The sequence below is a fragment of the Eleginops maclovinus genome, chromosome 2, assembly GCF_036324505.1.
Source record: "Eleginops maclovinus isolate JMC-PN-2008 ecotype Puerto Natales chromosome 2, JC_Emac_rtc_rv5, whole genome shotgun sequence".
NCBI classification, from domain to species: domain Eukaryota; kingdom Metazoa; phylum Chordata; class Actinopteri; order Perciformes; family Eleginopidae; genus Eleginops; species Eleginops maclovinus.
In genome coordinates this window covers 2211815-2224058 of record NC_086350.1, presented here as the reverse complement: position 1 = coordinate 2224058, position 12244 = coordinate 2211815, and the positions used below count along the sequence as shown (strand labels likewise).

Here is a 12244-nt window from a genome sequence, read left to right as displayed (position 1 = left end):
TATTTTGAATACATTAAACGAGTTTCAGTAGAAATAAAACTGACAATTCAGATATTTTTTAGCCTTAAATCTCCAGACATTTTTTGGAAACTGCTTTATTTATTAATTTTGTAGAAATAGAGCAAGACGTGTATTTGATATGCAGGTTCCTTTATCATTTTAATCGTTCGTTGTTTTTTGTTTCTTTAGCAGCAGGAAGAGTGTAAGATTAAAGCCTTCTGATAAAAAGACCAGGTTTAACTTCTTTCTGAAGCTCAGCAGAGTTCAGTGTGTTTAAAGACTTTGTTTCTGCATCACCGTGTCCTGTTTCACTCCCTGATGGTTCCCCTCTTTCTGTTTTTAGAAGCTGACACAGCGGAGAGTAGCTCAGGAATCAGCACCACACACCCCAGCAGCTCAACAGGTCTGTTGCGAAATCTCTTAAGGCCTTAAATGTACAAGAAATAAATTTTAAGGTTAATATAAAGTTGTAAAAGTCACTCTGCTTGTGTGTGTGTGTGTGTGTGTGTGTGTGTGTGTGTGTGTGTGTGTGTGTGTGTGTGTGTGTGTGTGTGTGTGTGTGTGTGTGTGTGTGTGTCAGAGAGACGCTGTGACCACGACACACACACGGTGTCTCTGTCCGAGGTGAAGCGGTCCGGTCCGGCTGGAGTTCACCACGTTAGAGTCCAGCTAAGATCCTACGAGCCTCAGAGACTCCACCAGGCTCTGAAGCTGTACTGCAGCAAGTGCACATCACTGTAGGAATACACACACACACACACACACACACACACACACACACACACACACACACACACACACACACACACACACACACACACAACTTCTAAGTTTAATAATTTTAATCTTTACTAAAAAATACCATTTAAAAACTCCACAAAACACCAAGCATATCCATTGACGTTGATGGAAAACAGAAAATGTACAAAGTCTTCATTAAACCACATCATGAATCATTGACTGTATTAAATTAAATGCCCCCCCCCCCCTCCCCGGTCTTAGGCAGGACGTCCCAGATGACGAGCTGGTGGCAGGTATCTTCTCCGAGGCATCCCGGGACTCAGGCCCCTACAGCGCCCCCGCCTGGGCGATCTCTGGACAGGTGGACATCCCCGGAAACGCCCTAGGATCCCCGACACGGACTATGGGCGTCCACCTGTCCACAGAGTTCATGTCCAAGGAGCTCCTCTTCCTCACGGGTAACGGGAGCAGGGTTAAAAAAGTGTTCATGTTCAGAAAGCTCCTTATGTTTCTCATACTGCCTGTGCTGCAGCACCTCTTCTCACCCTCTGTCTGAAACCAGAGCACAGTCTGCTCTGATTGGTTAGCTGGCTGACTCTGTTGTGATTGGTCAACAGCTTAGAGATGTCCCGCCCCTTAGCCTATCACGTACAATGTGTTGGAGCGTTAGCCAATAGTAGTGCGAGTGTAACTCTGGAGGGAACACAGGGATTTCAACCTTTGCAGACCATTTACATGCACTAAAACCTGTAGAACACAGTCCAGGAAAGGGACAACCCCCAATGAAGCAGAATAGGGTCTCTTTATGTTTGTCTCCGTGTGTCAGACCCCTGTTGACGGAGGCTTTGTTGTTGCAGGTTCTTCTCTGGAGGAAACGTGTCTCCTCTCGGCCGGATACGAGAACATCGTCCCTGTGAGGTCGTCCAGAGGTCAGCTGACTCTGCTCCACCCGTCTGCCCCGTTCCTGTTCAGAGGCAGGAGGAGATACTACGGGTACAGCACACTTAGAGCTCCTTTAAACCAGATTTACACTACTTTTCTGAGAGTGTGGATGCCAGTCGTTTTGATTCAAATCTGTGCAACAATTTTTCGTGACAGTAGGATATTAATCAAGCTGTACCGCGAGCATTAGACCCGAAAGTCCTCTTGATGTTTCCTGTGTGTGTTTCAGGTGTGAGCGATGCTCTGAGGCTGCAGTGAGGGAACCTGTGTGTGCAGAAGGAGGGAAGCTACTCGATGAGAAGATCATTGCAGAAGGTGAGAGAGAGCACTGTTTGAATCTTTGGGCTATGGGAGGAAACTGAGTTGTGACTGTTGAGTTTCAGCTCGTTCCTCTGCAGCTAAGTAGCAAAAACAACAAATGAATGCAGCTTTAATCCAAATGAAGCATCAACTTTACAGGATTTGGATCTTTGACTACAAATAAAATATTGTTTTTAAAGACAGATATTTAATCAGAATATTTGTCTAGATCAAAATAAATTGGACTGTTGATATTATTACAAGTTATCTGACTTTTGGAACTTAAAACACTCCGGAGTTTGTAGCCTGAAACAATCTAATGCAGCCATCACTGGAGTATAATAATGCTGATAATGTAAGTCTAATCTCAGCCTTAAACTGTGGGAAAACACCAGGTTTAAACTCAGTTATCAGACGTTAAAGAGGAGAAAAGGCTTTGCAGGATTTGAATATGGTTTCAGAGTTTTAACCCCAACGCCACGAAAGCAGCTCCAAACTTTTACTGATCAGACCTTTTCATCATCAGTGTCTCAAACATAATGAAAATTGAAAGGATTTTCTGCTTTTCTCTGTTTTATTTCACTATAAACTTGTGATGATAAAAGAAGTAACCTTGGAAAAGGTGGGGAACATTCTGACTTGCATGGACGAAAGAAAATATGTGATTTTGTCTCGCCCTTGAATGCACCATCATTTAAAAACGGCTCTCGACTGCAGCCGCGACATGAATCTCTCTGACAAAAATATAAAGTGTCTGAACTCGTCGCTCTTTCACACAAACTTTTACTCGTTCTCCTGACTCAGCAGTTTCTGGCTGCTCTCAGTGTCTGTCAGCTGCAGGTTTGCTCCTCTGAGATAAATGCCTGAGTGTTAACGTCTCCTCTGGTTCCTCAGCTCTGGGCGTGGAGCCGCTGCGGTTCGTCCTGCTGATGAAGCTGGAGCTGCAGGACGCCTCGGACTCGCTGCACGTCTTCCTGTGGAGAGACGCCGTGAGTTACACCCAGTCTAAAAAGCTGCTGACTCAGCATCAGAGGAGATTAGATCATGAGGGGGAGAGATTAAAATGTTACCGCTGTGTCTCTTATATTATATTTACTTACCTACTGTGACCTGCATGGCCTGTGTGAGGGCAAATAAATGAATTTCCTCATCCAGGGGAAAATGGCTTTTCAAACACAATTAGATTAAAAGTATTTATGTTAAGATGAAAGATAAAAAGCAGTACAGATATTGAGAAAAACACAGGTAATAGTGTGAAATAAAAAGAATAATTAAAACACAATAAATCTGTAAATAAACACAAAGAAATTCAAATAAAATATTCAGAATAACTTAAAGAATAGTGTGCCAATAAAATAGGATCAAATATTTAAATAAACGTGAAAGTTAAAATGTGCAATAAAAGGTTTAAAGATTTGTATGAATACCAGAAGTTAAATTAAAAAGCTGAAAAAAAAGTCAACTCGGAAGGTTTTGATGCATAAAGTCCAGCCTCCTCCTCACAGGGATCTGAAGTTCTCACATCAAATGAACCTCTCCAGGGAATACAAAACACAGGACATGATGAAACCACCTGAAACACTTGAGTTTTGATGATGATGTTTGTGCCTCTCATCAGGAGGAGTTCTTCGGCGTGTCGGCGGAGGACGTCGCAGCCAACCAGGAGGCTCAGAACAGAATCAGCCAATCAATGGACTCCCTGTGTCCAGCAGGGGACAGCACCGGTACATCTGCCAATTATTACAGGACATTACGTTCACGCAAACAGCTGGAATAAAGAGATCAAAGTCCTGCAGCAGCTTTACTGTTAAACTAGTATAAATACACAATGTCGGTGTTCTGTTTCCTCAGATGAGCGTCCCTGGATGGATTTGTGTCTGACGGTGTACCGAGGCGAGGATGAAGACGGTCTGAACAAAACCTGCTACCAGATCTGCAACAGCACCGTCACCAGACCCCCTCCATCAGCACCCCCCAACGCCAACCCCGCCTGAATTAAAGGCCGTCGTTAGAAGATGCACAATAAAAACTGTTCCTAGCTGCTTTAATCTTTGTGTATTTCACATGTTCTGTGTTTTTATTGGTATTTATGGAGAAAAACTGGATAGATGAACATAAATGTTGCTGAAACAAGTTGTACAACTGACTGTTTGTTAATCAAGTTTATTCAATAAAGAAAACTCTTCACTGTTTCTGTTTGATGGAGTCACAGCGCCCTCTGCTGCCCCGCTGACAACATGACACCCTTTATTTATAACATTTAACACTTGTTTTTATCCTTAAATTATATATATATATTCAGCATAAGGCAATCATATGATACCGAGTCTCAAAATAAGACGGGGAAAAGATTGTAGGTTTTCTGGTTCTGCTGTCACATTAACCTTTGTGTTTCTCCTGTTCTCCAGAGGTGAAAGGAAAGTACTCCATGACAGGTAACGGGCAAATTCAAAGTAAGTAAGTATGATAAACTAAATGTGTTTAAAATATTAGTAAATGTAGTAATTGTGTGTAAAATCCCTGTTGTGATTTAATATTATATGTTGTGTTTCTGGATTCATATTATTGCTGCATTAATGTGTGTTTTGTATATAAACTCATGCATTCTTCACTTATTCTCTTGGAAAATGTTGAACTTTATTTTGCATTTATTTTTCAAATATTTTCAGATATTTTTCAAATATTTTCAGTATTTTTGTTTGATTTTCAGAAAGGTTTTATATAATTAGAATATAAGGTTCAGAGACTTCTCATAATTTGCAGATATTTTCAAATATGTTTATTTTTCAGATATTATTCAGTTTGATTTTCAGATATTTTTTAATGTAATTTCCTGATAATTTTCACATATTTTCCTCATATTTTACAATTCATTCTGCATTTTTCTCCTGTCTTAAATTGTGCTCATGCTTTGCATACCGTCGGCTAGTTTAATCTACAGCGTTGCATCATATTCTTTAAAATCATCAAATGTTTGTAGCTTTGTCTACTCCTGTCAGAACCACGTATCTCTAGAGTTAACTGCTCAGGAGTCTCTCAGAAAAACTCTCTCCTCCTCTAATGTCTAAAAGAGATCCAAAGAGAGCCGGTGTAATCCCCAATTTGAGCTAGATGGCGCCAAAGCCTGTGAGTATTTACACTCACACTGAGTGGATATTTTTCGTTAAGTTTTCAGATAATTTTCAAATAAGTTTCGTTTAGTTTGCCAACATTTTTAATATAAATTTCACATATTTTTCGTTTATTTTTTAGATTTTTCAAATATTTTTTAGACATTTTTCAAATATTTTTCAGATTTCCTTTCATATAAATTTTCAGATATTTCTCGTTAATTTTTCATATAATTTTCATGAACAAAATCAAAGAATAAATGACAGTTTTGAAAGTGTAATTCACACGCATCACAGATCAAATCTCCGTGTTTTTGAACAGCTCATTATCAGATCAGAGGTTTGACAGATGACCCCCTCCTCTTCCTCCTCCCTCTCTCCCCATTTTCTCCTCCTCTCTCTGGTCCTCTTTTCTATCAGACGGAGCTCGGGTCTGCAGTGTCCGCATTTTGCCTCTCTCTCCCCGGCCTCTGGGCGGCTGTTCTCACAGAATCTTCCCGGGACAGAGGTGGACTTTTCCCGGGTTAATTCCCCACCTTTAGCTACGGAGGATCTGAGCGGTCAGTTAACTTTTTTTCCATCCAGTTTGAGGAAATTATTCCGCTCTGGTCTCTTTGGTGATGCCTCCAGACTGGAGCCGCTCCGGGACGCACCCAAACCAAGCAGGTGCACGTGCTCTGATACACAACCAAAGAGTTAGTGGAAGCTTTTTGCGCGCGAAGATGAAGGAAAACTGAGATTCTGTCGCAGCTTAAGTTGATATTTTCGCATTTTGTCAGAAACCACAGATGGATCGATCATTTTGGAACCAGTTCGATGTTACAGGTTAGACAGAATCACACGATGCTGCTTCCATTCTCGGGGTTTCTGTGTATGTGGCTGTGCAGCGAGGCCTTTGCAACTCAGCTCCACAAAACAAAGACGACTTTCAGCCCTCACTTTGAATCCACAGCCGCTGAGAGGAGCCATCAGAGCCGGAGATGGCGCACAGTCACCGGGGAGGACAATGGGGGGACGAGCGGTGCAGAGGCCTTGGGGCTGGATACTTTAAATCTGTCACCCTCTGAGCTGCTAGGGACACAGATACCCGGGCGCGCTGTGCGTAAAAGCGACGCTCAGAATGGAGAGCGAGTTCGCCAAGCTCTACGTACGGATATAAACAAACCCAGTGAGAGTATTGGGTGCAAACCGGGAGAAGTGATTGGCAAAAAAGACGGAAGCACTTGTAACCTGACAACGATCGGACATAACCGGCGGCAGAGGCGGTCACACTCTGTGCCGTTTGGGTCACAGGTGCGTAAAAGTGACGCGCAAAACGGATTGCAGCACATCCAACGCGAACACCAAGCTTTGCGCACGGATATAAAGACACTTCATGTGAGTAATGGATGCAAACCGGGAGAAGTGCTTGAAAAAAGTCAACATGAACACACTGTTCGGCAGAAGCGAAGTGTGCGACGCGGCAGAAGGAAGCGAAGTGACTTGGACGAAGCCTCCATGGCGCAGGAACAAGAGGCCGAGCCCCCCTTCAACACCACGGACTTTGAGGAGGAAGAGGAGGAGGAGTACTTTGTACCGGACTATCCGGACACCACTCCGGTGAACCCACGCACGCGCCGGAAGCAGCTGAAGAACCCCTTCTACCCGGTGACCGCGGAGGCGTGCGGCGCGTACGCGGTCCTGATCATTTCCGCGCTCATCTTCAGCGTGGGTATCATCGGGAACGTGTCGCTGATGTGCATCGTGTGTCACAACTACTACATGAGGAGCATCTCCAACTCGCTGCTGGCCAACCTCGCGCTCTGGGACTTCATCATCATCTTTTTCTGCCTGCCGCTCGTGCTCTTCCACGAGCTCACCAAGAACTGGCTGCTGGGGGAGCTCTCGTGCAGGATCATCCCCTACCTGGAGGTGAGATAAGGGGGTACAAACCGGAAGTGACTGAGTTTTTATGTGTAGACTGCTTATAAGACAATATTTATCCTTTTCTGTATTTCTGGAAGAGATCATTAAAATGTTCCTGGTTTAAAACTAATTTAATTATACTCTGAGACTGGCCCTCAGAGAGCTCAGGGTAGTGATCCACTCTCATGCTCCTCAGTTACTCCCATTTCCTTGATGTGATCCTGAGGTTTAGCCAGTAATGTGGAAACAACATGAGGTTGATTAGACATCAGAGGGTCTCCAGACTGCAGTCAGGGTTTAGTCAGGTTTAATGTCGCTCTAATGGCTTTTAATCTGATCAGAGTCAACAACACAACACCTGCTGAACATCCTGCCGTCCAATCAGAGGAGAGATCAGGATTAATGAAGAGTGTCTCAGACTGAGATCAGACAACGGCCCCTACCAATTTGAACCAGGATAGTAAACAGGATAGTCTTTGTTGAGGAGTTCCTGGGTCCAACTTACGTTCAGGGAGTAGTGATCTGATTGGCTGATGCAGAGGGAAGTGGATGTAGGGAGGACTGGAACCATTTGTAGCTCTGTGAACCATCAGTTTGGGATCATTATGAGGGTTTGTGACCAAATGGTAGCAAATCCCTACAGCCAGGTTTAGAGAGAATGGATTTTGATTGACGTACAGTAGCTTTACTTTCCAGCTTATCCCGCTATTGTTGAAGTTGAGCTGAAGTTCACAAAGTTGACATCAGCTGAGTGTAACATGCAACCGTTAGCAGTGCCTTTCTTAAACACTGTTTCATGCTTTTTACGCTCTGATATATTAAATTAGGGGTTAGATAAATATCACAAATTCATTAACACCAGGCAAACATAGACACTTCTCTTCTGTTGCTGATTTAAGATTATTAAACCATAACATATAATCAATATGATTTCCCCCTCATGCATCAGATTGTTGTTGTCTCCCGTTCATGTTTTATTGGATTCAGAATTTAAAGAACAAGAACATGTTTTATTTTTTATATTGTTGACTGACAGAAGCTAGAGCAGTAGCAGCTAGACAGGAAGTGACATCATGTTCTTTATGACAGTCAGCGTCACTCTGTCCTCACACAACACACACACACACACACACACACACACACAGACTACAGTTTGTTTGTTTGTCTGTTGTCTTTCACACAGAGTAAACTGTTTTCTGCAACACAGCTGTGGTCTGTGATGCAGCATTAACACGATTAGACTGAGTTCAGTTTTTAGTCCCTTAGTGCTCCAGTACCACAGGGAGGTCAAATAAAGTCATTTAAAGCATTTTTTATTTTGGGAAAGCTCTGTGAATGACTTTGAGGGGAATGATTCATGTTTCTGAGCATAAAGTCTGAATTAGGTCATTGTAAATGTTAAGAGCAAAAAAAAAGACTCATGATTCCTTTTTACTGTCATGTCCGTCTTTTGTTTCATGAATGCTCTTAAATTGAGTATTTAGTTTTGTTCAAATGTATTTTGTGATATGTAGCATCTATTCTCAAGATTGACTTAAATCTCAAAATGTTTTTGAATATTTTCTCCAAATATTGAGACTTTATTCTTAACATCTCCATCTTGGGTTTAAATGATCGAACGGTCATCATTGTTTTACTTCTTTTAAGACTCATCTTCAGGAACCTGAATTTGAGGTTTCTTAGAAAGTGTAACCTGCCGCTCCTCTTCTCCTCCAGGTGGCGTCTCTCGGGGTCACGACCTTCACGCTGTGCGCTCTGTGCATCGACCGTTTCCGCGCCGCCTCCAACGTGCAGATGTACTACGAGATGATCGAGAACTGGGCGTCAACCACCGCCAAGCTGGCCGTCATCTGGGTGGGGGCCCTGCTGCTGGCGCTGCCCGAGCTGCTGATCCGGCAGCTGGTGACGGAGGACGGCGAGCCGCCCGACGTGGAGCCGTGCGAACGCTGCGTGGTGCGCATCTCCACCGAGCTGCCGGACACGCTGTACGTCCTCGGCCTCACCTACGACGGCGCCCGCCTCTGGTGGTACTTCGGCTGCTACTTCTGCCTGCCCACGCTCTTCACCATCTTCAGCTCGCTGCTCACCGCGCGCAAGATCCGCCACGCTGAGCGTGCCTGCGTCCGCGGCAACAAGAATGTATGTTAATCTTTCACAAAATCTTTCTTTTATCTGGACTTATCTTATCTTGACTTATCTTACCCTGACTTATCTGGACTTATCTTGACTAACAGTATCCCGACTTACAGTATCTCATCTTATCTTGACTTATCTACAGAAGCAGATCCAGCTGGAGAGCCAGATGAACTGCGCGGTCGTGGCCTTGGCGATCCTCTACGGCTTCTGCATCATCCCGGAGAACATCTGCAACATCATCTGGGCGTACATGGCGGCGGGGATCCCCCGCAGGACTCTGGACATCCTGCAGCTGGTCAGCCAGATGCTGCTGTTCTGTAAGTCAGCGGTGACGCCCGTGCTGCTGTTCACCCTCTGCCAGCCGTTCACCAGAGCCTTCCTGGACTGCTGCTGCTGCTGCTGCGAGGAGTGCGGCCCGTCGTCGCGCTCCGACGCCGCGACCAGTGACAACGACAACGAGTGCACCTCTGCCGAGGTGGAGCTGTCACCGTTCGGGACGCTCCGTGGGGAGCCGTCCACCTCCGCCTCCTGCAGCCATGTGGGGACGCACTGCTGAGGGGAAGAGTCAACCGCTACTGGGAGATATAGAGTGGTGCAGGAATGAATCCTAAAACCTGGGAATTAGTCAGCATATTTGGTTCCCTCCTCTGGATAATCCCAAATCACATGGGAAAATCCCATTGGCTTTTTGCTAGCCCGTTGCTATGCTAACTTCAGGGTCAGAATACAGAATCCCTGCACCGCTCTATACTGATGAGGGGTTTGTCGGTGGAGGCGTTGACACATCAGGCTGTAAACTCCTGAGCTTCTACAAACTGTTGGACACGTGTTTACTGACGGACAGACTGAAGCCGTCCTCCACTGTTTACAGAGTTTATATATAAAAGATCACACAGACATTATTAGTAAATCACATTCATTTGATCAGTTCCTTTCTTTGACTCACCAGATGTTTTTCTGAATCTGCACTCTTTATCATCACTGTATTTCACAGAGGCTGAGAGCAGACATGGACGCTGAGTAGACTCAGCCGTGATCACGTGATGACGGCCTCAGATAAGTGACTTTAATTTACGAGTCTGTCTTTTCAATTTCATTTCCTTGGAATACAAATTATTTTATTGAGTCTATGTCATCATGTTGAATTCACAATCAGCTGTTAACGTTCCCCTAAAAAAGCAACCACAAATTCTGCTGTTTTTATACGTTTTTGGGCGGGTAAATGTTACCCTCCCTCTGTATGGTTATGGTTAAGGTTGCTATTCGGTCTCCCATTGGATGAAACTGACTAAGACGAAGGGACATTGCTGCGTCAGGACCTCCCGATAAGTAAAAACAGATCATAAAAATATGGTTTCCTGTAGACAATGTCTTGTTTTTGTGCAACTGACATGTTAATAACTCAGTCTTTGTTATGGCAAAAATGTTGTCAAAAACATTGATCAATGGGTCTTGCAGCGTTCAATCAATATCTATCTTTACGGTAAACAGTGCCAAGATACATATGAAAATACAGACTCTTAAAAAAAAGTGTCACTCACTTGATTTGATGTTTAGGCAAAACAACTCATCGTCAACACTGGCCGCCGTCAGCCCCTGTGGATTTATTATTTTGAATGTTTATTTCTCGTGTGAGTGAGTCAGTGGGATGTACTGTACAATACTGACAGGGCTGATGATGCTGTGTGTGAAACTCTGCTCAGTTTGCAATGAGACTGAAATACTGTTGTTGTTGTTGTTGTTGTTGTTGTTGTTGTTGTTGTTTTTTAGCCACAAGAGAAACTGTCACTTTAATTAAATAATGTTTTAAGAATAGATGTCTATTCTATCCGGTGAATTTAGACAGAAGGCAAAAGCTTAGTCCAATTTAAACATCAAATGTGATATTTAAGGACACTTAAACAGCCCCCCCCCCCCCCTGCCTGAAACCCCTCCATTTAAATCCTTTGTTTGGTTCCGGAACGTAGTGAAATCATTGTGTAACACTCTCGCTTCTATTGGCTAGAGCTTACAACATATTGTACGTGATAGGCTAAGGGGTGGGACATCTCTAAGCTGTTGACCAATCACAACAGAGCCGGCAAGCTATCCAATCAGAGCAGACTGGGATCTGGTTTCAGACAGAGGGTGAAAAGAGGTGCTGCAGGAGAGGACTCTTTAAAGTAGAGACAGTACATACTGATATACACCTGAACATCAGCAGGAGAGGACTCTTTAAAGTAGAGACACTACATACTGATATACACCTGAACATCAGCAGGAGAGGACTCTTTAAAGTAGAGACTCTACAGACTGATATACACCTGAACATCAGCTGGAGAGGACTCTTTAAAGTAGAGACTCTACATACTGATATACACCTGAACATCAGCAGGAGAGGACTCTTTAAAGTAGAGACACTACATACTGATATACACCTGAACATCAGCAGGAGAGGACTCTTTAAAGTAGAGACACTACATACTGATATACACCTGAACATCAGCAGGAGAGGACTCTTTAAAGTAGAGACACTACATACTGATATACACCTGAACATCAGCAGGAGAGGACTCTTTAAAGTAGAGACTCTACATACTGATATACACCTAAACATCAGCAGGAGAGGACTCTTTAAAGTAGAGACACCACATACTGATATACACCTGAACACCAGCAGGAGAGGACTCTTTAAAGTAGAGACACTACATACTGATATACACCTGAACATCAGCAGGAGAGGACTCTTTAAAGTAGAGACACCACATACTGATATACACCTGAACACCAGCAGGAGAGGACTCTTTAAAGTAGAGACACTACATACTGATACACACCTGAACATCAGCAGGAGAGGACTCTTTAAGTTAAAGGGTTATCCTACATCTTTCCAACTAGCAGTTAGCTTAGCATGTGTAACCACAGTGTCTTTGTTGTTGTAAGACTCCCTGAAGAAAACAAGCAAATCCAAGAAAGCTGAAGAACAGAGGGAGCTTCTTCTTCGGGACACAGTCTCTATTGTTTACTGTCTCAACCCAACCTCTCCTCATCCTCACAGTTACAGTCAGTGCAACAACCTGCAGGCGTGGACAGAAAGCAAAGAAAGAACATTGACTCTGCAAAAACTTGCT

General features: G+C 43.7%; 2 protein-coding genes across 3 annotated transcripts in view; both read left to right on the top strand.

Annotated features, from left to right (window-relative positions):
- The window catches only part of pot1 (protection of telomeres 1 homolog), a 52705-nt gene extending 48532 nt beyond the window's left edge, over nt 1-4173 (top strand). Inside the window, exons 14-21 of the mRNA XM_063899464.1 lie at nt 344-403; nt 581-737; nt 1003-1199; nt 1599-1734; nt 1913-1998; nt 2878-2972; nt 3602-3707; nt 3835-4173. Coding sequence (XP_063755534.1) covers nt 344-403; nt 581-737; nt 1003-1199; nt 1599-1734; nt 1913-1998; nt 2878-2972; nt 3602-3707; nt 3835-3977 — 980 coding nt within the window. The 3' untranslated portion in view covers nt 3978-4173. The remainder of the gene's footprint in view (nt 1-343; nt 404-580; nt 738-1002; nt 1200-1598; nt 1735-1912; nt 1999-2877; nt 2973-3601; nt 3708-3834) is intronic.
- A 1334-nt stretch (nt 4174-5507) lies between these two features.
- On the top strand, nt 5508-10949 carry gpr37a (G protein-coupled receptor 37a). Of its 2 annotated transcripts, none has more exons than XM_063899207.1 (3): nt 5508-7004; nt 8715-9137; nt 9280-10949. In XM_063899207.1, exons 1-3 carry the CDS (start codon nt 5910-5912, stop codon nt 9688-9690), a joined length of 1929 nt encoding a protein of 642 aa, XP_063755277.1. In that variant the 5' UTR covers nt 5508-5909; the 3' UTR covers nt 9691-10949. The 2 variants fall into 2 exon arrangements, with proteins under 2 accessions (XP_063755277.1, XP_063755267.1); XM_063899197.1 differs by having other exon boundaries at nt 9277-10949.
- The last annotated feature ends 1295 nt before the right edge of the window (nt 10950-12244 follow it).